Below are 27,812 nucleotides of genomic sequence, written 5' to 3' on the forward strand. Positions count from 1 at the left end.
TCTTTGTTTCAACGTGAGACATGCTGAAGATGTGAGACTTTAACTTTTCTTACCCAGATACCAGCTCTTAACATTTTTTTTCAGTATGTACATATTGACTGTTAGTCTCTGACATTGTTCTTGCTGCACCAGAGGTCATACCACAGCAATTTTCTTGGTGTAAAACCAATCCATGCTTAAATTCATCTTTTGATATTTCTTTATTTTCTGGTAGTATTAAAAATATCAGCACAGATTTATGGACTAGGATTTTTTCAAAATATTTATTTTCCTTATTATGTATCTGGTGCTTTGATCACTTCTTCTTTGATGTAAGCAATTTTTCCAGGCGACAACATTGGAAGCAAGATCTGGCACAAATTTGCTCCAGTAATTGCCCATGCCTGTGCTCTTTGTAATGTCTTCTTGTTACCTGGTACAGGTATGCCGGTCACTGCTTTGATTTTACTTGCACTGGATTGAATGGGAGATTTTAATTTCTTCCTATTTAGTATACTCCCAGATTCTTCTATTCTTTGAAGCTGTTTTTGGACTCTGCCATTTAAGTCTTTATTGGCTACCAGCCAAATTATTATACCATTGTCATATACTGCCCTACCTGTCCAGCATGCTAAAATAGTTTCCATGGCACTATGAAGTACCTCAGTCCTCAAATAAATTCTTAGTGTGAGTTTCCAGTAAGCATAAAATCTGAAGGGTGTGTTCTAAATATTGAGGTATGTATGTCTGCTATCAATCTGCAACTGCCAAAAGCCATAAGTACTGTTTCTTCCAATAGTATGCATTTTGCACATGTACTTACCACTTTCTAAAGCTTTTGTTAGGTGCATTTTACCTGCCAACTGCCCCCTCCCAACATCCTTCTTTGAGATAACAGGATCACACTTCTCCTGTTCCATACAGTTGCAGGCCTCATTCCCCTGTTATGATTTATTGCCTTTTGACACTACCACATACGCTAGAATTTGCTATTTTACATCTGAATTGTACCAGATCTTTGCATATCCATTTGGTTTCAACTACTAGTCCATTATAGTCCTCCAGCCTGACTGGTTTGTTCAAAAGTGTTGTAATCACTTCTTACTACAAAGTTTTCTTTTTCTCCTTTGTAAAAGCTTTCTGCTTGGTGTTGTATAATTTGTTATAAAATACACTATCCATTTTGACTCCTTATTTTGCATATTTTCACTGTTTCATCCTTTTATTTCATTTTCAGCTCCTCAAAATGAACATGGACTCATATCCTTCCTCAGACATCTCACCTTCTATTATGCTGACTCCCCCCTGCATATTGTCACATGCTGAAAAAATTGACTTTAGCAAAGTGTTTACTGCCCTATTATTTTGCAGGGCTAAACTGTCTGTCACTGCCTGTGCCAGTCCCCCCCAGTCATTCCAATATGTTAACCAATCATTGAGGTTATGCCACTTATCTGGATTGGTCTCTAAGCAACTTACTAGTATCAACAGATTCTAACATGATCTCTGTGGTGTCAGTACTCCATGAAATTCGGCATACATGCATAGCATATTGACTATACTATCCACGGGCATATCGTCCTCCTTTTAGGCATGAATGTACCTTTTTATCATTAACTCCAAATAGTCTGTTATGAAAGAAGGTTGCATACCAACCCTGCCTTCAGCCTTAAGTTCGCAAAAAGTGAATCTGTAAATACAGCAGACTGCAGAATGCAGCATTTTATCGTCTTTCATATGTCTCTTTTTTTTCTGGAGAAATCAATATGCATCAAATTGCTATATGGGATTATCAAACTTATTAAAATCATCTTTATTTTAAAAATAGACCTCAGTTGCCACCCTGGTATGGCTAGCAGCATTGCAACTTTCTGCTAACCATTTTACAGTTTGTACCAAATATGTACCAAATGGCATAAAGCATAACAGAACTGATTGTTTAAATGTTCTTCATTCAATGTCTGTTTTACCTATGAGTGTCAATTATTCTGGTGATTTGATTCCATTGCTATGTCTTTATTTCAGCCATTTCTGCTGTGATGTAATAGGAAATATTTCACCGACCTAAAAAAGTCTTGTTTTGTTAAGTTCCACGTATTTCTCTAAGGTCAATTAAAGAAGTCTGAGAGGGGGTTGGTTTACAGGTGCTTGTATGTAATTAGCTTGTGGCTTACCTATTCACTGCTACTTGCTTTAACTGGAAAGTACCTGCCCTCCCAGCAGCTTGATCCTACTATACTCATACATATACCCACCACACAGAACTGTACATGTTCCCTAACCCTAATCCTGGACCTCACTCCCTAACGATTACCCCAAAACTTGTAGTTACTGCCTAACCCTAATCCCTAACCACACTCCCCAAACCTGAAACTCCTACTTGTCCCCTAAAACTAAACCCAAACCTCACTCCCTAAACCAAAAACTCTCAATTACTCCCTAACCCTAATCTCAGCCCCCAACCACTAACCTTGACTTTAAAACTCCCATGCATTCACTAACTTTAATCATAAACCCTGTTCCTTAAACCTAAAATTTCTGGTTACTCCCTAAACATATTATCAAGCCTTGTTCCCTATACATAATGCTTAGTTGTTCTCTAATCCTAAGCAACTCCCCCTAAAACTGCCAGTCACTCCCTAGTCCTAATCTCAAACATCACTCCCTAACCGTAACCCTGGGTCTCCCATTTGCCTCTTAACCAGAACAATCATACTCCACCTGGTCCATACCTCAGGCCAGTAAACTACTTTGCTTGAACTCAAACACTGGCCATGCAAGTTGCCCAGAGAATGAGTACCAGGTTGTGAGACTGTGAGTAGCAGGGTCACAAGCAAGGGAAGAAAACCCTAAGAGGGTCATAAAAGATATCCTTACCCTCCATAACAATAATATTCCCTAATTGCACGCATTTAAAATAAATAAATGTATTTTTTTAATTTCATCAGCACCTGGGGCTTTGTTCACTGCTTTGTTTATATCTTTCCAAATGAATGTGTAAACTGGTAGCTTCCCATATCCTTCATTCTCTGGATCAATAATTTCTCTGCTAGTTCTTAAAAAAATCTTGTTAACAGTTTACTAGTCAAATATATCCAATTTTATGTAAGTCCATGATGCATTTAGAATATAAGTGGCATAAACTAGTATTCCTTGTATATTCATATGACTCATGCAGAGTTTGAAAATCGGTAGTTTATAGTTTCATCCTGAACTCCAGTATGGTGTGGACATGTTTGAGCCATCTAAACTAGTACTTTTGGCAATTGATTGAAACATATGTTGTCATTTTGATAAGAAATTCAGGCTGGTAATTTGCAGACTATGTGGTGTAAAAATAATTATTTGCTAATACCTCTGCATCAAAATTGTCTTAGAATCATACCTCTCAACTGTCCAGATTTTTGCCACATATTTTTGGTCTGTTCCTCATAAAATTTGTGTTTTTCTGGATTTTTGTGGCAAATCAATGAGGAGTGAATTCACTAAATGACAGATATTTGAGTTTCAGACTTCATATCCTTCAGAAAATTCATGGTAACACAAGGCCTTTTATTCTATGAACTTTCTAAGTTTGTAACAGCAGTATATAAAAATTGTCCCTATTTTGGGGGCTTTGTCTCCCCATTATGTTTGGCTTTGTCCATATTTTTTGTGCAATGAGCTTGAGAGCTATGCTTAGAATTACAAGTATGCATTTTATTTGACTATTGCATCCTTGAAACATGTGCAAGTTTATTTTAGCCAATACTTTAAGAATGCCCATACTAATAGATGTGGAAATTTGGCATTTGCTGATATTATTTGTTGAATTTTAATCTCCATCTATTGATGTGGTCTGAGAAGTTCTTGTCTCATGCTATTACTCTGCTGCTTGACTAATTGTTTCCATTTTCATTTATTTCATTTGTTGGGTCACTCTCTTTCACTGAATCAGACCATCATTTCTATGATGGAGTAAGTTGGTTGCCATCTATAAACATTCATCAGTTATCAATAATTAATGATATTTTTAAATACTCAAGTATAAAATTGAAATATGCAACACAACTCTATATCTTGTAGATTTAAAGGCCTGTTCAATAACAGTCATGGGCGATTGCAAATTTCTTACCGACTATATTTATCAGATGACAACTCGATATTGCTGCGTAATTTATTCTGGACATTTTTTTGTCAAAGTGTACACCTACTTAATTGTTTCAGTTTTATCACTAAGAATTGTGAATTATAGTGGTCCTTGATTTTCTCACACAGCTGTATTGCTCTGCATAAAGATAATAGAAGGGATACAGTAAATAATCTGTTTAATCTGTCTTCCCCGTAGTAAATGGTTTTTTGTTGGAAATAATTTAAACCTGCTGTAAATGTATTTTCTGCTGAAAATAATTAAAACTGTTGTAAAAGGTATTTTTCTGTGGGAAATAATTAGATCTGTTTACTCCACAGAAAACGGCGTACCACAAACGCAAAGTACTTTTAAGGCAAATACCTGTTTTTAGCGGTTAACTTTAATCTGATGGATAGATTTTGGTACACAAAGTACTTTTAAGGCAAATACTTGTTTTTAGCAGTTAACTTTAATTCGATGGATAGATTTTGGTAATGGTGTCTGTTTTTGCATACAGAAAGACATAAATGCTTTTCTCAAATTAAGAAACATATAGTTCAAACCTATAAGGATCACATTCACTAAAAAAGGTTAAACAAAAGTGTCTAACATGAAAACTACAGTTTAAAGATGCCAATGTAAAATGAGAACTACACAGTTTTAATTACCGTTAAATGCTACGTATGTTGCTGTAGGCTGTCGCAACTCTGTATGTAAGAAACTGTTTAAGGTAAAAGTCATGGGGTTTTGACACAGTATCAATGTTTTAATTGTTTTAATGCAATCCTGTTTACGAACAAACCATAGACTTATGGGTTATTTGGACCAATAATGTCACCATTGAAGTTAATCTGAGAATCCATACATGACAGTATACTAGTATTTCACACAAGTCTAGCTGCCTGAAGCTACCTCTATTAATAATTATGCATTGTCTTCTCCATTTTTCTTTTAGTAAGCCCTGCACCTAACATGACACTAGCTATCCCAGCCAAACCTCACCCTCTATGGGCTGAACTACATAAAAGGTGACCGGGCTCCCTACAGCATCTGTGGGTGACCAAAACAGATGAATCTCCCAGTTGCACCAAAATATGTATGTCCAGCTCTCTAACAACATTTTTTTAAATATATAAATAGTCCTTTCACTCTAAGATACCTTACTCTCTATTGTTAGGTCTAACTTTTACCTACTTGACCACTGTGCTTCCCCTTATACTGTGTACTTACATAGCTGCCTCTCTTGTAGCTGTTTTAGCCCAGTACCTGTACTGCTCCCCCCTCTTGATCCACACTGCAAACATCTCTCCCTACCCTTCCTATTGCTGCATATTCCTACCACAGTACATACCCATATATTACTTTGGTCCATCTATTGAACTGCAAACTTTAAACTTACAGACATTTATAGCAGGACATTTAGCCCAGATAAAAATAAAAAGCTAAACAAGTGCATGTGAGGCATTAATGCCTTTCTCACCTGCAGTGCTGCTATAACTTTGGAGATTGCTTTTTGCTACTATTTTTCTGCTGCTTGTCTGTTTTCAAGCCCAGGCTCTGGCCTGCTCCATTCACCCTCCGTTTCGCTCTGAGCTCACTTTCCTCCCCTACCCTACCCCCATTCCCAACCACCCCATCCTCATTTAATTTATCTCTGTCTTCAACCCCACCCTCTCTCTCCATCATCCAATCAACTCCTTCCATCATCAGCAAACAGAAAGACCTTCCCTATCAACCACACCCACATAACTCCTCAATCATCATGGCCTCTCCATTCCACACATATCACCACTTATTTAGTATCATTCCCTGTATACTCCACATCTTAACACTAATCCTACTAAATACAAACCACATCCATACATGCAACCATATATCCCCCACCAACCACTTACAGCACACAAACTCTTCCCATAAAACTAAACAAACTTAGTCACTCAAACATCTCTCCCTCTCTACTAGCATCTAATACCATTACCTCAGACAGATTTAAACTACTACCACCTACCCCCAAATTTAAATTATGTCTAGTACTACATTACAAGCCCATCCCAGATAAACAACAATCTGACACCAAATTGTATCTACTCCACACATTAATGCAATGTGGAGATATCCATCCAAATCCAGGCCCAGTCAATATTCATACATCCACTGCCAGCCAAGCTGACCAAATGTTTCCCCACACCCATACATCTGCCACTAGGCTAGCTAATCTCACATCTCACACACACTTCACCTAATAACAATAAATATTCACAGCATTTGCAATAAAACTACTGAATGCCATGGCTAGCTAACTGCCCATACCCCAAACATTATTGCAGTAACAGAAACATGGCTAAAACCACACATTGCTGTCACTGAAATTCACCCTCCAGGATATAATATAATTCGTTCAGACAGACTTCATAAAAAGGGTGGCAGTGTAGCATTAATCTATCAAAACTCACTACAAATAACAACCTATGCAAAACCTGTCCACACTTTCGGTAACCTTGAGCTACTACTTACATCCCTTCACATAAATAGGAACAGACAAATATGCATAGCAGTAATTTATATTCCCCCAGGCCATAATATTCATATACCTGAAGACTTTTTATCTTTGCTAAATCAGAATATACTGCATGAAACTATCATTCTTGGAGACAACAATATTAATTGGTTAAACTTAGACACCCCCCCTCCAGCAAACAGCATAAACCTTTACAGTTTTACCCAACTCATCACCACTCCCACTCATGATCTAGCAACACACTCTGAATCAGCCCTAGACTGAATACTTGTAACCCATCCCCAAAACTACTCTACCTCAGGCACCCTATCAAACACATTAAGTGACCACCTTCCAGCATATACCTATAGGACTCACCCTCAAGCAATCAAAATGCACTCAAATAAAACCTCCAGGAACCTTGCCCACTTTGACCAAGATAAATTTATAAGTATCCTAAACTCCTAAAACTGGACCCCATTAAAAATAATCCCCTTAGATGAAGCCGTTGACTATTTCAACAAACTTTTTAAATACTCTCAATAGCCTAGCTCCTATGCATACTAAATGAACCAAAACTAACCATGCCCCCTGGTTAACAAAACTAACCAAAAAAACTATGTTTCTTAGATACAAAGCATGGAAAATATGGCTGAGAGACAGAACACAATAAAACGAACTCCACTACAAACAACTCCGTAACAAATAAAAAATCTAGTAAAACACGATTAAAAAGATTATTTCTCTGCTAAACTATCCACCTCATATAACAATCCCAAAAAAATTTGGAAGTCTGTCTCCTCTCTATTTAACCCAAGCACCATCCAAAATCCATCCCCTGGACCAGGAAAAAGCCCACAAGAAATTTCCCAAGATTTTAATACCCACTTCATCTCAACCATCCAAAAGCTACTCAAAGACTGCCCATCCAGCTCAAACACACACTTCCCACTTCTAACAGAACACACCTCCTCCCCTGCAGATTACTCAACCACACAACCAGACAACTCCTTCACTATTCAACCTGTACCCACCTTTCTGATTTTGAAATTCCTAAAACAACTCAACCCCCCCCAGAATATTTGCAACTAACAGATAGCTTAATAGCATATCCAGTTACCATTTTCATAAATCGCTCTCTCTCTCTGAAGCTTACATTCCTCTCCTATGGAAAAATATATTGTTACCCCACTACACAAAGCGGGAAACTCCCATGATCTTTCTAACTACCGCCCTATCTCTATACTCACCCCATTATCTAAAATCTTTGAAAAATGTATTCACTCACAACTAAGCTCCTCTCAATTAATGCTCTTCTATCCCCTACCCAACATGGTTTCTGGCCAGGGCATAGCACCATTACTGCCCTATTATCTTTCTCAGACTCCGTCAACAAAGCCTTAGATGCAGGCCATCTTACCTCAGTAATCTTACTAGACCTATCTAAGGCTTTCGACACAGTGCCACATAGTAAGCTAGTAAACCAACTATCAAGACTAGGTTATTCCCCAAAAATTCCTCATCTGGTTTACCTCTTACCTAAAGAACAGGGAGCAATCAGTAAGATGGTTAAATGCACAATCCCATTACCACCCTAACAATATAGGAGTACCACAAGGATCCATTTTAGGTCCACTTCTATTCAATATCATCATCAATGACCTGCACAAAGCCCCCCTAATCCAGAATCTCATCCAATATGCCGATGATTCAACACTGATATCCACCTCTACAAATTTCTCAGACCTCCTCACAGTTACACAATAGGCCTTTACATCTATCGAATCATGGCTTATTGATGCACAACTTATGCTAAACCTCCAAAAAAATAAAGTTTTACTTTTTCGACAAAACCACCCAACATTGACTTCAAAATCTTGGCTAAAGACGGCACAGAAATTGAACTAGTGAAAACAGCCAAACTTCTAGGTATAACAATAGATGATAAACTCACATATGAACCACACATCCTAACTGCAATAAAGAAAACTCATTTCAAACTAGGTAAACTATAGTGCCACAAACTCTACCTGGATAAATATACCAAAATAAAACTAGGCAATACCCTACTCATCTCATCCCTTCTATATGATAGTGCCATTTTTACTAATCTGCACACAACTCTTTGTAATAAATTATAATCCTGTTACAACAAAATAGCCAAATTTGCCTCTGGAAAACCATACCGTTCTCATCACTGCCATGCCATCACCGAGCTAAGATGGCTAGAGTTTTCTCACCATCTACAATACACCCAACTAACCTTAGCCCAAAACTAATTTCTAAACCAAATGACTGCCCTGCCCTCAACTCAATCCTACAAACATACACCCCCACTAGAACACTAAGATTGTCCTGTAAACTGATGCTTACTGTAACTAAACCCAACAAAAGAGCAGGACAATGTCTGTTCTCCCATACCTAGACTATGGAATAACCTTCCTTTGGAAATAACCCAAAAAACTTTTAAAGTAGCCCTAAAAACACATTATCTAAACAATCCATCCTGCACCTGCCTCAGGAGCAAACCACCTTAAACATTATATTTCGCCAAATACTAAGATGACAAAATGTTTGCAAAACCCAGTCTTCACATTTACTAGTGTATTCTTACTATACAGGATACTATAATCTTACCAAAGAAAGTACTGTTTCATACTCCTTGCTTTTTTCTAATGATGTAACATTGCAACCAATTGTAAAATTTCTTTCTAGTTTCAGTTTAATGTAAATCCTAAGAAATGTAAATTGTAATATATATTTTTTTCTCCCTGTTATATCTCTAATACTTTTAAATTGTATTTTAAATATTGTTTTTCTTTGTATTTGCTTGTGGAGCTTTTCTCCCCGGGCCTCCACTGAAAATGGGTCTCTGACCCAGTGGACTTTCCCGGTCAACAAATCTTAATAAATAATACATAAAATGATGTACATTAACAGCAGGGCTCCTACTGAACTCTTAAGATGTATTGTTTTCTTAGGCAAGGATGCTTTGATAACAGTTGCAAAACATTGTCTTGTGATTCACTAAAATATGATGTAAGGTTTATAAATTTGCATTATGTTAAATATAGAATATGGTGATTCATAGTATGCTGGGAAGTACGCAAGCACTCAGAAAGTATATATTTGAATGCTGAATTTCAATGTCATATTAATTTTAAAAGCAAGATATATTTATTTCAATTACTTATTTACTTCTCATTTTTCTATCACTACTGCTACACATGTACAACAAATGTAATTAGTAATACGTTTGATATGTATGAATGTATATGTCTGTGTTTATTTATTTATTTTGTCTACAATGGTAGAGCACTGATTAAATTTGACTATTATATTTATAGAAGTAGAAAGCTACTCTGCAGATACATAAACACCTGTGAAGAGCAGAGAAGATATAAATAGTCACCTCACATTTAGATTTTGCAAGCTATTCAAAAGCTTTCTTGCAATTACACTTACATGTACTGGGTAGTTAATGCATGACATCGCAGTTAGCAAAATTAATAACAAGTTGCCTCCTTAGCAGAGTTGATTGTTTCGCAAGGACTGAAAATAACTCCCCAAAAACAGGATGTCCCTTTTGTGCCTGTCATTCTCATGTGATTATTGGATATGAATCCGTAAGAAAAGAAAACCCACAATGAGAATTAGCAATTCACAGAAAATAAATTACACCATCTCATCTATGTTTTCTTGCCCTGATGTGGATCATTTCCCCATCAGACCTCTCTCTGATAAGATGCAATAAGTGTTCTGGACTTTAAAATGGAGATTCAAAGTTGGATATTCTGGACAGCAGTTACTTTACTGTCCCTAAAAAAAGGTAAGGGCTATTTTGTGCCTTTTTCAAGTGTGTATACAGTGTTACTTGCTGTTGTACAAAAGCTCAGTGTTTTTTGCAAGCCTGAAAGAGACCCTGTGAACTTATTAACTACATATCACAAATACACAGGGAACTACAGTAACACTAAAACAAAATATTACAGTGAATGGGATCTCATTAACTTCAAGTTCATGTGTTTTTGCTTGGCAAACTACTTCAAAGCTCTTTACTGTAGCTATCGGATTATGCTGCATGCAATGCCATTTAGTATACCATTAAGAAATGTCATGTCAGGGTACAGAACACATTTGGATTTGCGTGCCTGAAAATAACAGGTGTCATGTCTGGGATTTGGTCTGAAGGAAAGATTGACTTGAATATTCTAACCGAAAACTCTGAAAAGTTGCAAAGTTGAATATCTAAAGTCTTATCTTGGATTTATTTACGCGAGTTTGGTATTTTTTAGTATTTGTCTTCAGTTTTAGAAAAAGTTGTTGTATCACTGTATACCCCAACAAAAGCAGTGAAAACATTTGCCTTAAAGGTAATTTGCATAGTGACTTTGCAAATTTATTTAAGGTTGTACAATGAATAAGTTTAGCCTGGATTAAAAAAAAAGAGAACATTGCTTTTCTCAGTTAATCTAAAGAAGGGGTTCTGTTGTACAGTTACAAATATTACCTGCGTTATATGTGTGGGCCAAAGAAGTGATTGCGTTATAAATTTCAAACCAAAAATATAAACAATTATCCAAACTATGGTATGTTTTTTACCAAATGTAACATATTTCCATAATTTTTGTTTATTTTTCACCATGTTTTATCCATTAAGTTTCATCATCTCTTTCTTATGGTCATCTTTACAAACTGAATTAGCAAAATTGGTCAGAAACTAACAGAAAACTAATTTTGCTTACTGTCTGTTTTGGGGTATATACTTATGAAAGTGTCATAGTTCATGAGATAAGGCTCAGAAATGGAATATCAAACATTTAAACTTACAGTGCTGAAAACTGGTGAAATTGTCAACAGCTGTGATGCATTAGATGGAAGATTATAATTCGGCAATTTAGTTTTGGACCCAATTTATAGTGCTGTCTGTATTAGCGCTCCATATTATTAACTACAATATTGTAATTTTTCAGTTCCATTTCAGTCCATTTATTTGATATATATATATATATATATATATATATATATATATTTATATCAACCGGTCAGTCTAGCCCTTTTCATTAATACCTGGGATACATAAAAGGCAGCAGTAAAAACAAGAACATGTAAAATAATGTATGGTATAGAGGGTTATGTTTGGGTCTGTGATTGTAACCATGTTACTATGTGTTGGAGACATGTATGTCAAGATATTCACCTCAAGAGTGAATACCATAGTTTGGGGAATGATCTGCAGGACCTGATCATAACTCTTTGTAGTGCATGGAATTTTTATCTAATCTGTGTGCTACCAATTACAAAATAATAATACAAAGAAAATGCAAAGTGCTTTCCTGGCTATTAAAGCAAGTAAAACCATTTAGCGAGTACTGTCTCACAGACAGCAAGTACGTGTTAAAGAAAACAGTCAGAGACAGTTTTTAAATTCTGTTCTTAGTTAACTAAATTACTTATAGACCGATGTCTGTAAATGTCTGCAGACATTATGAAAATATGAACCAAGTACTTCAGGGACAGTGAAGAGTGAGGCTGTACTGTAGCAGTGCTTATGTTACAAATGTTACACACATCTGGAAGCATTGTTTCAACTGGGCTTTGCGCTACAGAGGTTCCTAACAGGTTTATGTTTTCATGATTTTCACATAATCACAATGCTCCATGCACTTACAAAGTGACTGAACATGAAGCTGTAAGTAGGTGAACACAGAAACTAGGATTAAAAAAATAGACCAGTTTAAAAGATATTCTGTTCATACAAAGTATAAACAGAAATGTGATTGAAAGCAGTATCTCATGAAGTAAATTGTTGAAATAGTTTACTATTTTACATAGATTACTTAACTGTTTATCCAGTGTCTCTGAAGCAACCACAATTGTGGAAATTCTGTATGTGTTATTTAAATTTATGTTTGCAGATGGATAGCGTGTTTTCATTTCTAATATTAGTATGCAGGGGATTCTGTGTGGTTAGAACTAATTTTTTTAATGACTTCCCTGTTTTTTTTTTTTTTTTTTTTTGCAGTCACTGCTGGGTGGAGGTGGGGGTGGGGCATTGCACATTTGAAAGGATTGTTTTTATGTCAGGAATATACTGTCTCAGGAAGTATGTGCCCCAGGATTTAGTGATGGGACCTGTACTATTCTGCCTTTCTATTAATGCCATAAGCCTTGACCTCCCACATCTTTATGTTATGATGCATGGGAATAATTTGCTTCTACTAAAACAGGAAAGACACCGCCTACCATCCAAGATCAACCTCTGGGGGATTTGATTTTTAGTAGCCTCTAGAACTGGGTACACATGATTAAATTAACAATAAATTCTAAGATATTAGGAACCTTTCAAAAGACCAAAGAATTCTCTGTTCATTTATATACCTTGAGAGTATTGTTAGATCCTACTCTCTACTTTAAGTAGGAGACCAGTTCAAGTATACAGAGGGTTCCAGGACAGCTTAGGGTGTATTATAGATTGTCTAACCTGTTAACATTAAAGCAAAGATCTTAGATATTCACTTGCTGATTTTTAAACTTGAATATGCACTCTTGAATGCAGCATTCAGTTCCTTGTACAGCATTATGTACCGTTCATTCATTCATTCATTCATTCATTCATTCATTCATTCATTTTTTTAAATTCTTGTTTAATTCAGTTCAAGGTCACAGGGGAGTGAGAGCCTATTATGGTACTCAATGAAAGCAAGACAAAGGAACTATTTTTGGAATATATGCCAGTGTACTACAGAATTTGCATGCATGAATACACACAGACACACACACACACACACACACACACACACACACACACACACACACACACACACACACACACACACACACACACACACACATCATTTACGTTTATAGCCAAAGGGGAGGAATGACAATTCACATCTGGCACATCTTTGGACGTGGAAGAAAAGTGGTACTCTGGGTGAAAACTCACGTAAACACAGGTACTATCATTAATAAAATCTTTTGGTTTGTATCCGTTTCTACTAGCTAGAACAAACAGACTCCCAGTTACAGCAGGATAACAGAATGTTTTTCCAACTACTCACTCAAATTCCTCTACATCAACTGCTGCCAATCTCTTGCAAAGAAGCCAGTTGTGAAGAAAACGTGCCTGTGCACTTAGGTCATAGGACCGGGGAACCCATGCATTCATGAAGTCTGCACTCAGTTTTTCTAAAGGAGAAAAAGTTTTACCAGGGTTGCCCTTCCAACTTGGAATAAGCTGTCGCTAGAATTGTTAACATGTTAGAATATCTAAATAGTGCATAAAAGTGCATGCAAGACAATGGCTAAACTTTGGCCTAAAACTTTTACAGCTCGAGCTCAAAACATTGCTAGCCTGAGCCAGTTCCAGTTGCACAGAGGGACTAATGTGTTACTATAGTTCAGCTGACTTAAGCTTACTTAGCAATGTGAGTATCTGACTGAGCTAGCTTGGGAGGTTGGAAGTGAATGGATGCTGCGGTGGAAAGGAAGGTGGCTTAGCCCATCCCACAGGGAGCAGTAAGTGTTGCATCCACAGAGTATGAGCCTATGAGTATGGGCTACCAAAGTGCATATGCATTTAGCCTAATGAATTTGCAGAGGCACTCTTCTTGCAGCAGTGGGGCACTTTGAGCAGAGAGGCTATGGGAAGAATATGGTAAGGAACGTTATAGATAATGGTAAGATCCATAGACAGACTAAATCTAGACCTTGGCTCAATAGGAATCAGCCCCAGGCTCCCGTAGTGACCGTGCAGGATACCACCATACAGAGAGGCACCAAGTTGTTGTTCACCTATGGGAGCAACATCAGTTACATCTGTAGAATTGTTAACAACAACTGGAACATCCTCACCAGTGATACCAGTTTAAAGGGGCTAATTGATAACAGACCTTATTTTCAATATAGAAGGAATAAGAACTTGAGTGACATTTTATGTAAGGAGAATAGTCTCTCTGAGAGCAGGCCATTTAAGAGCAGGGCAGGTACACTTCCATGTGGTACGTGTAAAGCCTGCAGCTTTATCAATAAGGAGGTTAACTTCACACATAGAACTACCGGGAAGAATGTTGTTTTTAAAGGTAGAGCCACTTGCAGGACCTCAAATGTGGTCTATTTGGCTGAATGCACGAAATGCCCCAGTTTTTATGTGGGCATGACCACAAATATGTTTAAGGTGAGAATCCTACAACATTTAGGAAGTATAAGGAATAGGGATGACAACAACGCCTTGTATAGGCACATATGCATACATCCAACACATAGCTTTTCATTTAGAGTGATAGTTAACATTAGAATGGGGGGGATGTCAGGCTGCAGACTGCCTTGGATGAAACTAAATGGATTATAGACTTAATGGCACACCTACCCCCAGGTTTAAATGATGTTATTCCTTTAAAACCCACACTCCTGAAGAGGCGTGTGTTTCATTGACCTATAAGGTTTTCATTGGTTGTGACTCTTTTTAAAAAGAATGTGCATGCAGTGTTTGTTGTCTGATGAAGGGTGTAACCCGAAAGCGCTAACCTTTTTTCATTTTGTCTGCATTTGGATCACTTTGTTTACTTGTTTTAAAGTTTTCATTAAAAGTTTTATTGAGCAGCAGCAGTGTCCTGCCATCATTTCTTCTGTTTTGCTTATTTTGGATTCGCAGGACTTTGGCAAGGCTAAGTGGATTCATTTTGTTTGTATTTGTAGTCCACAGAGTCTGTAATTGTAGTGCTCCTGGTCATGCCTAAAAATGTTTATTACTTACAAGAGCAATTATCCAATTAAAAATATCACACCAAATCAACAGACTAGGCACCTGCAAATGTCCAGAGTTTGTAAATGGAAAATAATATTTATGGTCTTTCACCTGTGATATTCCCTCACTCCAGACATTAGGTCAACGTCTCTGTTATTGGCTATAGTTAATCCTACTGGATGGCAAATTGCTCTGCTAAAGTATTTTGTCTGATGAGTTATGGTATCTAATCACTGACGCATGATTAGGAGTCTGGTTTTAACTTAGTGTGCTTTAGGGTTAGGCTTTGGTTTTATGATTAGGCTTTTTTGGTTAGGCCTAGGGCTTTGGAGTTAGGGTTAAAGATATAGTTTTATGATAAGGTTTCAGGTTTTAGTATTAGGGTTGGAAGCTTAGGTTATGCTTAAGGTTTTAGGGTTAGGGTTAGAGTTATCATTTTAGGGTTATAGTTAGAGTTTTAGCGTTAAGTTTAGGGTACTTACATTGATCAATAATACATTTCAGTGAAAGGTTGGAAAAATGTATTTCTGATTTCACTGGGTCAGTGTAACTTGTTTTTCTCACTCAGAAAAAAACAACAACAAATGAGTTATGCCTGTCTAGTAGAAATAACCATCATCATCGACAACAACCCCCTTTTCCCCATTTTCTGTATGGGGTTGGGATGTCATGTTAACTGTCGCCATCTAATTTGATTCAATGCTACACTCCAGCCTTCTTCGACACTCATGCCTGACTGTCAGAAATCTTGTCTCACACAATCCATCCACCTCTTTGCTGGATGCCCCCATTTCCATTTGCCTTTTTCCTGTCTGTCCCAAATCTTCTTCACCATATTGTCTTCTGCTTTTCTGCACATGCCCAAACCACTGTAATCTGTTCTCTTTGATCTTTTCGGCAGCTGGAGCTACTTTGGCTTCTGCTCTTATGTTCTCATTTCTTCATCTGTTTCACAGTGTGCATCCTACCAACTGCCTCAGGTACTTCATTTCCATCACCTCTAGCTTCCTCATCTGATCTGCCTTTACTGCCCAGGTTTCTGTACCATACAGTAGTACTGTTCACACCATTGTTTTGTACACCTTAATTTTCAGTTTCTTTGACATTCTTCTGTCATAGACTATACCTGACACTCTATGCCAGTTGGTTGCAGCCCCTCTGATTCTAGCTCTGACCTCTTCATTCCCTTCTCCTCAACCAACCCTTCCAGATATGTGAATCTATTAACCTATTCCATTCTGTCTCATTTCTCAGCTTCTTCTGATTTTCCCAATTTGCTGTCATTGCCACTATCTTATCTGTACTCAGTTTCATCCCATGTGCCTTAAGTTTTGCATCCCATTCCCTATCCTTTGCTGAAGTTCTTGCTCAGACTCTGCCTGTAATGCCACATCATCTGCATACAGCAGCTTTGTTGATCTGTCCCCTCCAAACTGTTTGCTAATGTAGTCCCTCACCAGTATGAACAGCAGTGGGCTCAGAGTTGAACCTTGATATACAGCCTCTCCCACTGGGAGCCCCTCTGTGAGACCAAACACTGTTCATATTTGAGTCATTGGGTCCTTTGCTTGCACTCATTTTACCAGTGTTTTTGGGATTTTGAACCACCAAAGTACTATCCAAATCAGTTTTCTTGGGACTGTGCGATATGCTTTTTACAAGTCTAGGAATACCCAATTGGACTCTTTCCTCACTTCTAGCTTCTTCTATCAACCTCACTGCAAACATCAGGTCAGTTGTACTGCATCCTGATCTGAATCTGAACTGCTCATCTCCCATCTTACTTTCTACTGCTATGAGTATCTGTTTATCAATCATTCTCTCCAGAACTTTCAGGCAATGTGACAGGTGTTTTATACCTCTGTACTGTCCCCTTTGTTCTTATACACTGGCACAAGTATGCTTATTTTCCAGTCATCTGGGTATGTCTTTCTCTCCACACTGCTACTAGTACTCTCAGGGGCCATTTCTCCCCTATCTCACCCAGCATCTTTATCATATCTGCTGTGACCTCATCTGAGCCTGCTGCTTTCCCAGACTTCATTTTCCTTAGGGTTGTTCTTACTTCTTCTAGGGTGGGCTCCTCTTCTTCTCTCATCATTGTCTGTGTCTTGGGCAGTACAGTTTCTCTGGGGATTTCTTCATTTAGAAGCTGCTGGAAATACTCCTTCCATCTGCCTTTGATGTCCTGTGGACTGGTGAGCAGGTTGTTACTGGCATCCCTTATGAAGGATGACTAACTATCTTCTTTATCTTAATGTCTTTGCCTTGCAACCTGATGTAGCTTCTTTGTGCTACATACTGAGTTACTTTTTAGAAGATGATAGAGGGGCCTCTGATGCCCTATTCTTTGCTATTGCAACTTCTTTGTTAGCTTCTTTGTTAGCCAAACAGTATTCCTTCCTAGCCTGGTCGGTCTTTTCTATCTCCCACTTTTTCCTGCACTCCTTCTTTCTTTTGATGACTTCTTGGACTTTTGCATTCCACCACCAGCTTCCTTATATCTGTTCTGTAGTCCTCACACATGCTGTTTTAAGGTGCTGCCATTCTTTTTCGAATCCACCTATTTCCTCCTCTTCTTGCAGTACTAGAGCCCTGAGTAATTCCTTGAACTGTTGTACTCTCTCTTCAGTCAACTTCCAGGTCTTTAGCCTGGCCTGTGTTGACCTTAGAGCCTTCTCTGACCATTGCTTGTGGCAACCAGTGGTTTATGTATGGGATGACTGTTTCACTAAGAATGACTTTGCAATCACTGATTCTATTCCAGTGCCCTTTCCTTAACAGGATGAAGTCTACCTGAGTTACATGTTGGGCACTCTTGTATGTGATCTTCTGACTATCTCTTTTTCTGAACCATGTGTTGGCAACTATCAAGCCATTTGCCAGACAGAAGTTTAGAATTGCCTCTCCTTCCTTACTCCTGTTGCCCCACCTATGTGGACCCAGGCAGTCCTCATATCCTGTTCTGTCTGTCCCAAAATGTGCATTCAAGTCACCCATTATCAACGCCAATTCATGTTGTCCTGCTTTATCTAGTAGGTGTTGCACCTGCTGTCTGAATGCACTCTTTTCCGCACTGACACAACTCTGCTGTGGGGCATAGGCTGAGATTATGAATACTTCCCTATCATTACACTGGGGTCTGATTGCTATGAGTCTGTTACTAATTCTGATGATATCCCTCACTGCCTTCAAAGGCTCTCTCTCACTACAATCCTGACACCATTTCTAGCCTGTCCTCCTCCTGAGTAGTAGATTCTGGATCCCAAGCCAAGTGTCTTTTCTGCACTGCCCTTCTATCTTGTCTCTTGGATACATAGGATGTTCAGCCTCCTCTGTACCATCATGTCATATACTTCCAAGCTCCATCCTGTCAGTGAACCTACAATGAGTGTAGCAATTTTTAGTTCATGATTGACAGGTTGATTGGTTTTATGTCCAGCTGTCATTCAACAGAGCTATCCAAGGTAATCCAGGCTGGGCAACTTGACACTGGCTAGCCAGTACCTTTTCAAACCAGGGCTGCTGAGCTTTATGGCACGCACACACTGGCCAACAGGGGCACATACCCCTCTCACCATTAGCATGGATACGTGGTGTAGGTTAGATTAGGTCGGGTCCTCAACCCACTTATCAGCGGTAGTACAGTGGGTGACACAGTGGTGCAGCTGTTAGCATTGTTGCCTCACAGCAAGAGGTTCTCTAATTCAATTCTAGGTTGGGGTGCCGTCTGTGCCATCTATGTGGAGTCTGCATGCCCTCCCTGCTTTCACATGGGTTTCCTCTGGGTGCTCTGGTTTCCTCCCACATTCCAAAGACATGCATCTGAAGTGTTTCTCCCAGGGCCTCTGCTGAAAATGGGCTCTGTTTCAGTCAGATTTTCCTGGTAAACAAATGTTAAATAAATACATAACTACCCATGCTTATTTGGCAACATTAGCCTACATAACCAAATCACCTAGAGCCATATTTTTACACTGTCAAGTGGCTAGCCCTGCCACGGTGCACAGTCTGTGATCCATGTTCTCCTGTCTTGAATATACTGTGCACGACAGTAGATGCCCAAAGCAGTTGGTCTCTACAAATCTTCCCCCATAAGGCACCATGGGGAGTCTGTATTGCTGCCCACAGCTGCATTCATTGCTGAGTTTGGGATGGGAACAATCAGCATGTTTTTCAGAGGTGGGAGGAACCCACAGAGAGAACATGCAAACTCTAAAGAAGCATTGCCTGGAGGTTAGGACTGAACCTTGTACATTGTGCAGGTGAGGCAAAGAACTTAAGCATTATGCCAACTGTAATAACCAACATCTTCTTATCTAACACACTTTCCTATTATTGTTTCATCATTATTAGAAAAAATATTCAGATGTTAAATCAAGTTAATTTCAGCACGGAATTACATCTCCTGCCTTGCAACTTTCATAACAGAATTGTTGTCATTTAATTACTGGTTCTTAGGAGTCCAGAACTCCTACTTATGCCTTATACAGGTGGGGTATTCATAAGCAAATACAGAGTATATTATACTAAATAGCATGATGAGTGTTGATGTTTATATATTCACAGGTGTTTACTAAGCTAATGGCCCCTAGGGTCTTTTTAAGCCTAGCCATACATCCCAAATCTCTGACATTTTCTGGTACACTTTATAAGTGTAAGCAGGGGCTTGGGAGATGAAACATTTACAAGCAGAGGTCCGGGAGATAAACCATTTACAGTCTGCCATTGTCCATTAGAGACATAGGTGCCAAACCAGGGATGAAGTTCCTGTTCTCCATCCAATTCTCCAAGTTATACTTGAATTGGGTTATGGAGAAACTTTGCTTCACATGGATGGGGAGCCTGTTTCAGAGAAGGGGTAGCCTCTGGAATACTCTCCAGCAGGTCCTATTTATATCACAGGCAGGGTTTAAGTCTTTAGAATAGGTAGGTGCTTTCCAGATATGCAGGAGGTCCATCAGAGTGGGGTCTGACAATGCCTTGTATGCTAGGCATATATCTCCCCTCAACAGCCTGTAGGAGACAGAATACAGGGATAGAGCCTCAAGGGGGTCTGCATAGTGCATGATAATTACATCCTATAGTCTTTCAGCGAGGAACTCTGTGGATGTGCCTGGTTAGGTACATAGCAAAGGGGACATTGTACTCAATGACAGGTCTGATGAATGTCGAATACAGTGGAACGGTGACCTCTTTGGACCTATGATAGGTCTGATGAATACTGAAAATAGAATGATTTCACTGTAGACTCATGATGGTCAAATGATAGATTACTGTATATGTGTGTTCCCAAGTCTCTGACTACTGGATCAACTCTTAGGGATATGTTGTTAATATGATGGTTACCAGAGTTCGATCACTTCCTGAAGGATACTGCTATGTACTTCTTGCCATTTAATTTTAGTCCATGACATTGACACAAGTTATTTGCTTATGTCTGCTCTTCCTGGAGAACATTAGTGTCATTGGGGGATTGTATGACTTCTCCTAATTTGCAATTGTCTGCAAATTTGGTCAGTCAGAGGCCCTTGACATTAGCATTGACTTCAGAGAAGTAAATACTAAAAGGAGCAGTCCCAGTACTGATCCCTGAGGGCCTGCACTTGTGACTGGCCTCTTTGTAGAGGTGGACTCCCCAGTAATAACTTCCTGGGTCCTGTCTGTGAGCCAGTTGGCTATCTACTGGGTAATATAAGGGTTTATACCTAACCTCTTGAGTTTGTCAGCAATGCCTGAGTGGGGTATTATGTCAAAAGCATTGGCCAGGTCAAGGTAGACAGTATGAACCATTTTGGCCTCTTCCATTGCTTTGGTTACCTTATCAAAGAAGTCCACTAGGTTGAGTAGGCATGACATGCCATTGACAAAACAAAACTGGGTTGGGTCCATTTTCTGGAGGTTTCCTATGTCACTATTGATCATTTCCATGATAATTGTTTCCATGGCTTTGCATATAAGACTGTTAAGACTTATGGGTCTATAGTTTCCATTCCAGGGTCTGTAGATGGCCCACCTTTGTGCATACGGATGACTGTTGCTGTTCTTTATTCATTAAGCACAAGGCCTGTTTGGAGGCTATGGATAAATAGTGATTCCAGACGGCCTGCCAGGTCATGTTTTGTGCTGTTTAGAAGGTATCCTGGGATACTGTCTGGGCCCATCAATGCTGTGTTCTTGGCCTTAGTGAGAGTATTGAGGACTTGTTCCCTACTGATACTAAGGGGAGTTATTTTTGATGGTATTTCCTGAGGAGAGGTTGAGGGGGGAGAGAAGGATAAAGTTAGAGCTGAATTTCTTTTCCAGTAGGTTTGCTATATCGTTTGGAACGGTATAGGTGGCTCCACTTACAATGAGCTCTGCACACAGTTGTGTATTGCCTTTGAGGTTGTGGACACAGGTAAAGAATGCTTTGTGGTTGTCCCTGGCTTGGTAGGCCACATTTACCTCAGATTTGGCTTTGGTAGACTATTTTTCCTCTGAGTTGTTTCTTTAGTTTGATGAGAGTGCTTTCATCCTGCTGAGTGCTACACCTCCTAATTTTTGCCATGATTTTCTTCGTTATGTTATAGAACTTACTGATGTTGATTCCACCAGGGTGGCTTGTTTTTTGAGTTATTTCTGTACTTCATCCTGATGGGTACAGCTGCCTGTATGCAACTATTAACATGCTTATATAGGCTTTCTGTGAACATCTCCACGGAGGCAGCAGTGTTCTCATGGTTTATCAGGGCTTGAAATTTTGGAAGGTTATCACTTAATAGTAGGAAGCTAGCCTTAGAGTAGTTCCTGAACATTCTAAGGTTAGATGGGGTTCTTGGTTATATTTTTACTTCAAAGGAGACTGTTTTGTGGTATGACCTTACCAAAGACTGCATTATATCAATAGTGTGTAGCACTCTTCCATATTAGTGAGGATCAGATCCAGTATGTTTGCACACCTGGTTAGCGTATTGACATTCTACTCCAGGGAGTTTGTGTTTACAAACTCCAGGAACATCTGTACCTGCATGTTTTGTATTGTATATGATTCCCAGTTAATAGTGGGGGCAATAAAAGTCAACCATGAATATGGTATTGGGTTGCATGATGAGTGCTTCCAGTAAGCTTAAATGCTTGTTATGGGTTTCCTGGGTCATAGTGGGGGACCTATAGCTTGCAAGGAATTGGTATAGTATTTTGTTTGTCATAATTTGAACATGGAAAAGCTCATGGGCAAGTAATGCCCACAGAGGGGGGGCTATTCAGAGACACACATGGAGTGATTGTACTACTGGTGAAATGGTGAAGTATGTATCATATGCTAATGATCCCATAATGCCACACATAAACAAATGTCGACATGCAATTGAGAGCCATGTATGCAAATAATGAAATCCAGCATTCGGGACTAATTCAGAAACATAGAAAATTAGCATGATTGGCTATGGTACTCATCCACACTTAAATGAAGTGGTTAACATACTTGTCACGTCCATGACTAGAACATTGTCGCTCACTACAGTGTGGAATAAGGCATATTATGGAAGTTAGTTGTCATGTACCACCCTCATGTTGAATCAAGGGGAAGCATTAACTGCCATTGCTATGGTGACATTTCAGCATCTGACAAGGAATACTTTTTGAGTTTCCCAGGTGTCAGCTTATTAATCCTACTCTAGTTCCTTGACATGATGGTTCATCGTGTAGAGGAGCATATTTGTTTTTTACAAACAGCAGAAGATGTAACTGCAGCTGTGGGCATTCAAATATATTACCCTTTTCTCTGATGGTCTGGGCACCACTGACTGTACACACATTGCCGTCAAGGCCCCACCTGCTTCAAATGGCATCCAGTATATTAACTGGAAGGTTTTTCATTCCATCAGCTACAATGCAATGCACATGGTATTATACATAATATGTCTATCTTCTATCCAGGCAGCTCCATGGTTCCTACATCTAGAACATGTACAACCTATACCAGCATTTCATATAGTGTGACTTTCCACAGGATCATCTAGTTGGTAGGTGCACACATTGCCAGCCACAGAGACCTCAATATGCTGGTCCCTTGAACATAGGTAGCAGTATAGTCATAATGGTTTTCACTGTTGTGTGTTGCAAGTCATGAAGGATACATTTTGGAACTCTGGTTGATGATCCCCATATGCAACCCCCCACATCATGGTTGAGATGGCATATGACACTGCAGTGTTGTAAACATGGAACATCATTGAATGTGTGTCCATAGGATCATAGGATCATAGGAGATTACTAGGCTATCAACCCAGAGGTAATTTCAAGCCTAGACATTTCATCCCAATGTAATACCATAGATACTCTAGTCAATACCCAGGATTGCTATTTAGTAATGACTGCCCATGTCCAGGAGGATTGTGAGGGGCTATCTCTGGGAAGAATTTACAATGTCCCATCCACTCACCTAGGTTCCTTTTGAACGGTGTCATAGAGGTGCTTTACTTCACATGAACTGGCAGCCTATTCCAAAGACACGGCAGTTGCTGGGAGACAAATCTTTCCCTCCAGCATGTCCTATTCAAGTGGCAGGCCATATTTAGGTCCCTGGAATGGGTAGCTCTAGTCCCATTTGATTTACTGATTTGCAGTAAATTTGTTAGGTTTGGATTTGAGATTGCTCTGTAAGCCAGGCATAAGTATCCCCTAAGAAGTCTATATGATACTGAGTATATAATACTGAGTCCTTAGTTCTGAAGACCTTTTCCCACTGCTTGGATACATCTGGTGACACACTTGTGAGGCAGAGGTAGACGCAATATGTGTGACACCTGTAAAGCGGTATTGTCTAGTTCACAGTTATGAGCCATTACAGGACAACACAGAATAAAACTGATGAATGCAATAACACACCAGGCTATGCTATACAGTGTATTGACTGGACCCTGCTGACCATCAGGCATTACCATACTCACCCTTGGCAGAGGGATGAGCAGTGAGCAGTCATCATCATTTACACGCTTGGGTGGGGGACAATGACAGAGGACAGTAATGCTTACATAGATTACAGCTTTATGGGTGGTGGATTTAGTAGTCATGCACATGGGTAAGAGTTTGGGGAGAGTCAGGGATCACATTCTCCAATGATAGGGTGAAACTTCCATGAGCATGACACTAACCAGGTAACACACGTGTTCCTGCACTGTCAAAACTGGAGACTTCCTTTTGAGAATGTGTATGGTGACCCCACTGTGCCCCCCCCCCCCGCATGTGGTGTGGCAGAAAGATGTCAACATCTGGAACCCTTTGAATGAGCATATGTAGGTGTTTCTCATGGTAGGGATACAAAAGAGTGCGACTATCTTGAACTGCAAGGTGGTGAGTGTATTGTCTGGTGGGTTGTGGTTAGAGTGGATCCAGAAGAGCATCATCCATCACCCTAACAGTGTCCATGCTCAGGGCCAGAGGCAATGATGAACAGTATGGGCAGTGAAGTTGCCTCTGAAACAGTGTCTGTGCCACCTCCATAACCCTTGTGCATAATCATGCAGTCTGTATACATCTCCCAGCATGGCCAGGGTGGGCAGGTGCCTGCATCCCAGTGGCTGCAGCAAAGCCTGCAAGCAGGGCCACCATCACACTCAGCTGCCATATTTCTTCCAGGTCTCTATATACCATGTCACTTTGCATGCACTGCAGGATGTTTTGCATTTCTTGAAGAGGTTGTACTTCATCATACCAGTCACAACACACACTCAGAATCTCTGAAATGGTTAGTAGTGGCCATTTGTTGCTGGATCTTTGACCTGCACATTTCCTGATTGGTGCCAAGGTTGTTACACAGGTCTGAGAATATCTTAGGGTTGCAGCAGTGATATCCATCTGCAATTATCTCTCTTCTGTTGGGTGTGCACATTTCAGAGACAATGCAGCTCTCTGATGCTGTCTTTGATAATGGTACCTGTTTAGACTGGATTGAGCTGATATGGATATGACATTCAATATTTAAACACAGACAGTGATAGAGGTTTATCTTACCCCTCCATTTTCATCTCAGCTATGACATCTGTAATATCCTTCACTGATATAATTTCTGACAGTGCCAGTCTGGCATCAGACGATGCTATGTGCATGGTGCCATCATTTTCAGCCACAGGTGACCAGCTGACATAGGACATGTTCTGACCGGTTGTGCTGGACTGGAATTTGTGAATGCAGAAGTACTTAACTGTGTTTAAATCCACACAGACAGACAGACGTGTGCATTTAAACACAGTACTGCATAATACATATAGTATTCTACATGCTATATACATTTTTATATACACACATGCATTTGTAGACACATATATACAGTGACACAAAATTTCTATTTTGATTTGTTTTTCTCTAAAGGACATGAAATACACACACAGGCATACAATCTAGTTCTCCATTACACACACACACACACACACACACACACACACTCATATGTTTTTATACACATGTACTTTATATATATGTGTGTGTGTGTGTGTGTGTGTGTGTGTGTGTGTGTGTGTGTGCACGTGTGCATGTGTGTATGCTGCGTGTGTGTGTGTGCGTGTGTGCGTGTGTGTGTGTCTGCGCGTGTGTGTGTATATGTGTATATATATATATATATATATATATATATATATATATATATATATATATATATATACAGTGGATATAAAAAGTTTACACACCCCTGTTAAAACACCAGGTTTTTGTGATATAAAAAAATGAGGCCACAATAAATTATTTCAAAACTTTTCCCACCTTTAATGTAACCTAAAACCTGTACAATTCAAATGAAAAACAAACAAATCTATTAGGGGAAAAAATATAAAAAATAAAAAACGTACAATAAGCTGGTTGCATAAGTGTGCACACCCTTAAACTAATACTTTGTTAAAGCACCTTTTTATTTAATTACAGCATTTGGTCTTCTTGGGTAGGAGTCTATCAGCATGGCACATCTTAACTTGGCAATATTTTCTCACTCTTCCTTGCAAAAGTGCTCAAAATCTGTCAGATTGCGAGGACATCGCTTGTGCACAGCCCTCTTCAGGTCACCCCACAGATTTTCGATTGGATTTAGGTTTGGGCTCTGGCTGGGCCATTCCAAAACTTTAATTTTCTTCTGGTGAAGTCATTCTTTTGTTGATCTGGATGTATGCTTGGGGTCATTATTGTGTTGAAAGGTGAAATTCCTCTTCATCTTTCTAGCAGACACCTGAAGGTTTGGGGCCAAAAGTGACTGGTATTTGGAACTGTTCATAATTCCCTCCACCTTGACCAAAGCCCCAGTTCCAGCTGAAGAAAAGCAACCCCAAAGCATAATACTGCTACCACCATGCTTCACTGTGGGGATGGTGTTCTTTTGATGATGGGAAGTGTTGCTTTTGTGCCAAACATACCTTTTGGAATTGTGGACAAAAAGTTCAGCCTTGGTCTCATCAGACCATAACACATTTTCCCACATGCTTTTGGGAGACTTGATATATTGTTTTGCAAATTTTATCAGGGCCTGAATGTTTTTCTGTGTAAGAAAATACTTTCATCTTGCAACCCTACCTCATAGCCCAGACATATGGAGAATACGGGTGATTGTTGTCACATGTAGTACACAACCAGTACTTGCCAGAAATTCCTGCAGCTTCTTCAGTGTTGCTGTAGGTCTCTTGGCAGCCTCCCTGATCAGTTTTTGTTTTGTCTTTTCATCAATTTTGGAGGGACATCCAGTTCTTTACAATGCCACTGCTGTCCCATATTTTCTCCACTTTTTGATTACTGTCTTCACTGTGTTTCATGGTATATCCAATGCTGTGGAAATTTTTTTGTACCCTTCTCCTGACTGATACCTTTCAACAATGAGATCCCTTTGATGCTTTGTAAGCTCTCTGTGAACCATGGCTTTTGCTGTAGCAGGCAACTGAGTAAATGTCAGGAAAATCCTACTAGGACAGCTAAACTTTATTTGGGGTTAATCAGAGTCTCTTTAATAGATGGTAGATGTGTACCCAAGAAGACTGAATGCTGTAATTAAATGAAAAGGTGCTTCAACAAAGTATTAGTTTAAGGCTGTGCACACTTATGCAACCAGGAGCGGCTTTAGGTCAACTGGTGCCCTAGGCAAAAGGGCTCCATGGCGCCCCCTACCACACCACCTAGTGCCCCCATCCTGGTCTACCTACACCAAATAAATACTGAAAAAGTGCCCCTGCTAGTTGGCCTATGCCTAAGGCCGGCTATGTATGCAACCAGCTTATTGTACGTTTTTTATATTTTTCCCCTAACAGATTTGTTTGTTTGTTTTTCAATTGACTTGTACTGGTTATAGGTCACATTAAAGGTGGGAAAAGTTTTGAAATGATTTATTGTGGTCTCATTTTCTTATATCACAAAAAACTGGCATTTTAACAGGGGTGTGTAAACTTTTTATATCCACTGTATATATACACATGCATATACATATACACAAACACATAGACACATTATATATATTTACACAC

The 27,812-nt window shown here is 39.2% G+C and overlaps 1 protein-coding gene across 1 annotated transcript in view; it reads left to right on the top strand.

Moving 5' to 3' along the window:
* The first annotated feature begins 10,258 nt into the window (after window positions 1-10,258).
* The window catches only part of LOC122812221, a 459,827-nt gene continuing 442,273 nt past the window's right edge, over window positions 10,259-27,812 (top strand). The window contains exon 1 of the mRNA XM_044084564.1: window positions 10,259-10,416. Coding sequence (XP_043940499.1) covers window positions 10,359-10,416 — 58 coding nt within the window. The 5' untranslated portion in view covers window positions 10,259-10,358. The remainder of the gene's footprint in view (window positions 10,417-27,812) is intronic.

Source organism: Protopterus annectens, chromosome 9.part0 (assembly GCF_019279795.1).
Source record: "Protopterus annectens isolate FY-2018-M chromosome 9.part0, PAN1.0, whole genome shotgun sequence".
NCBI lineage: Eukaryota > Metazoa > Chordata > Ceratodontiformes > Protopteridae > Protopterus > Protopterus annectens.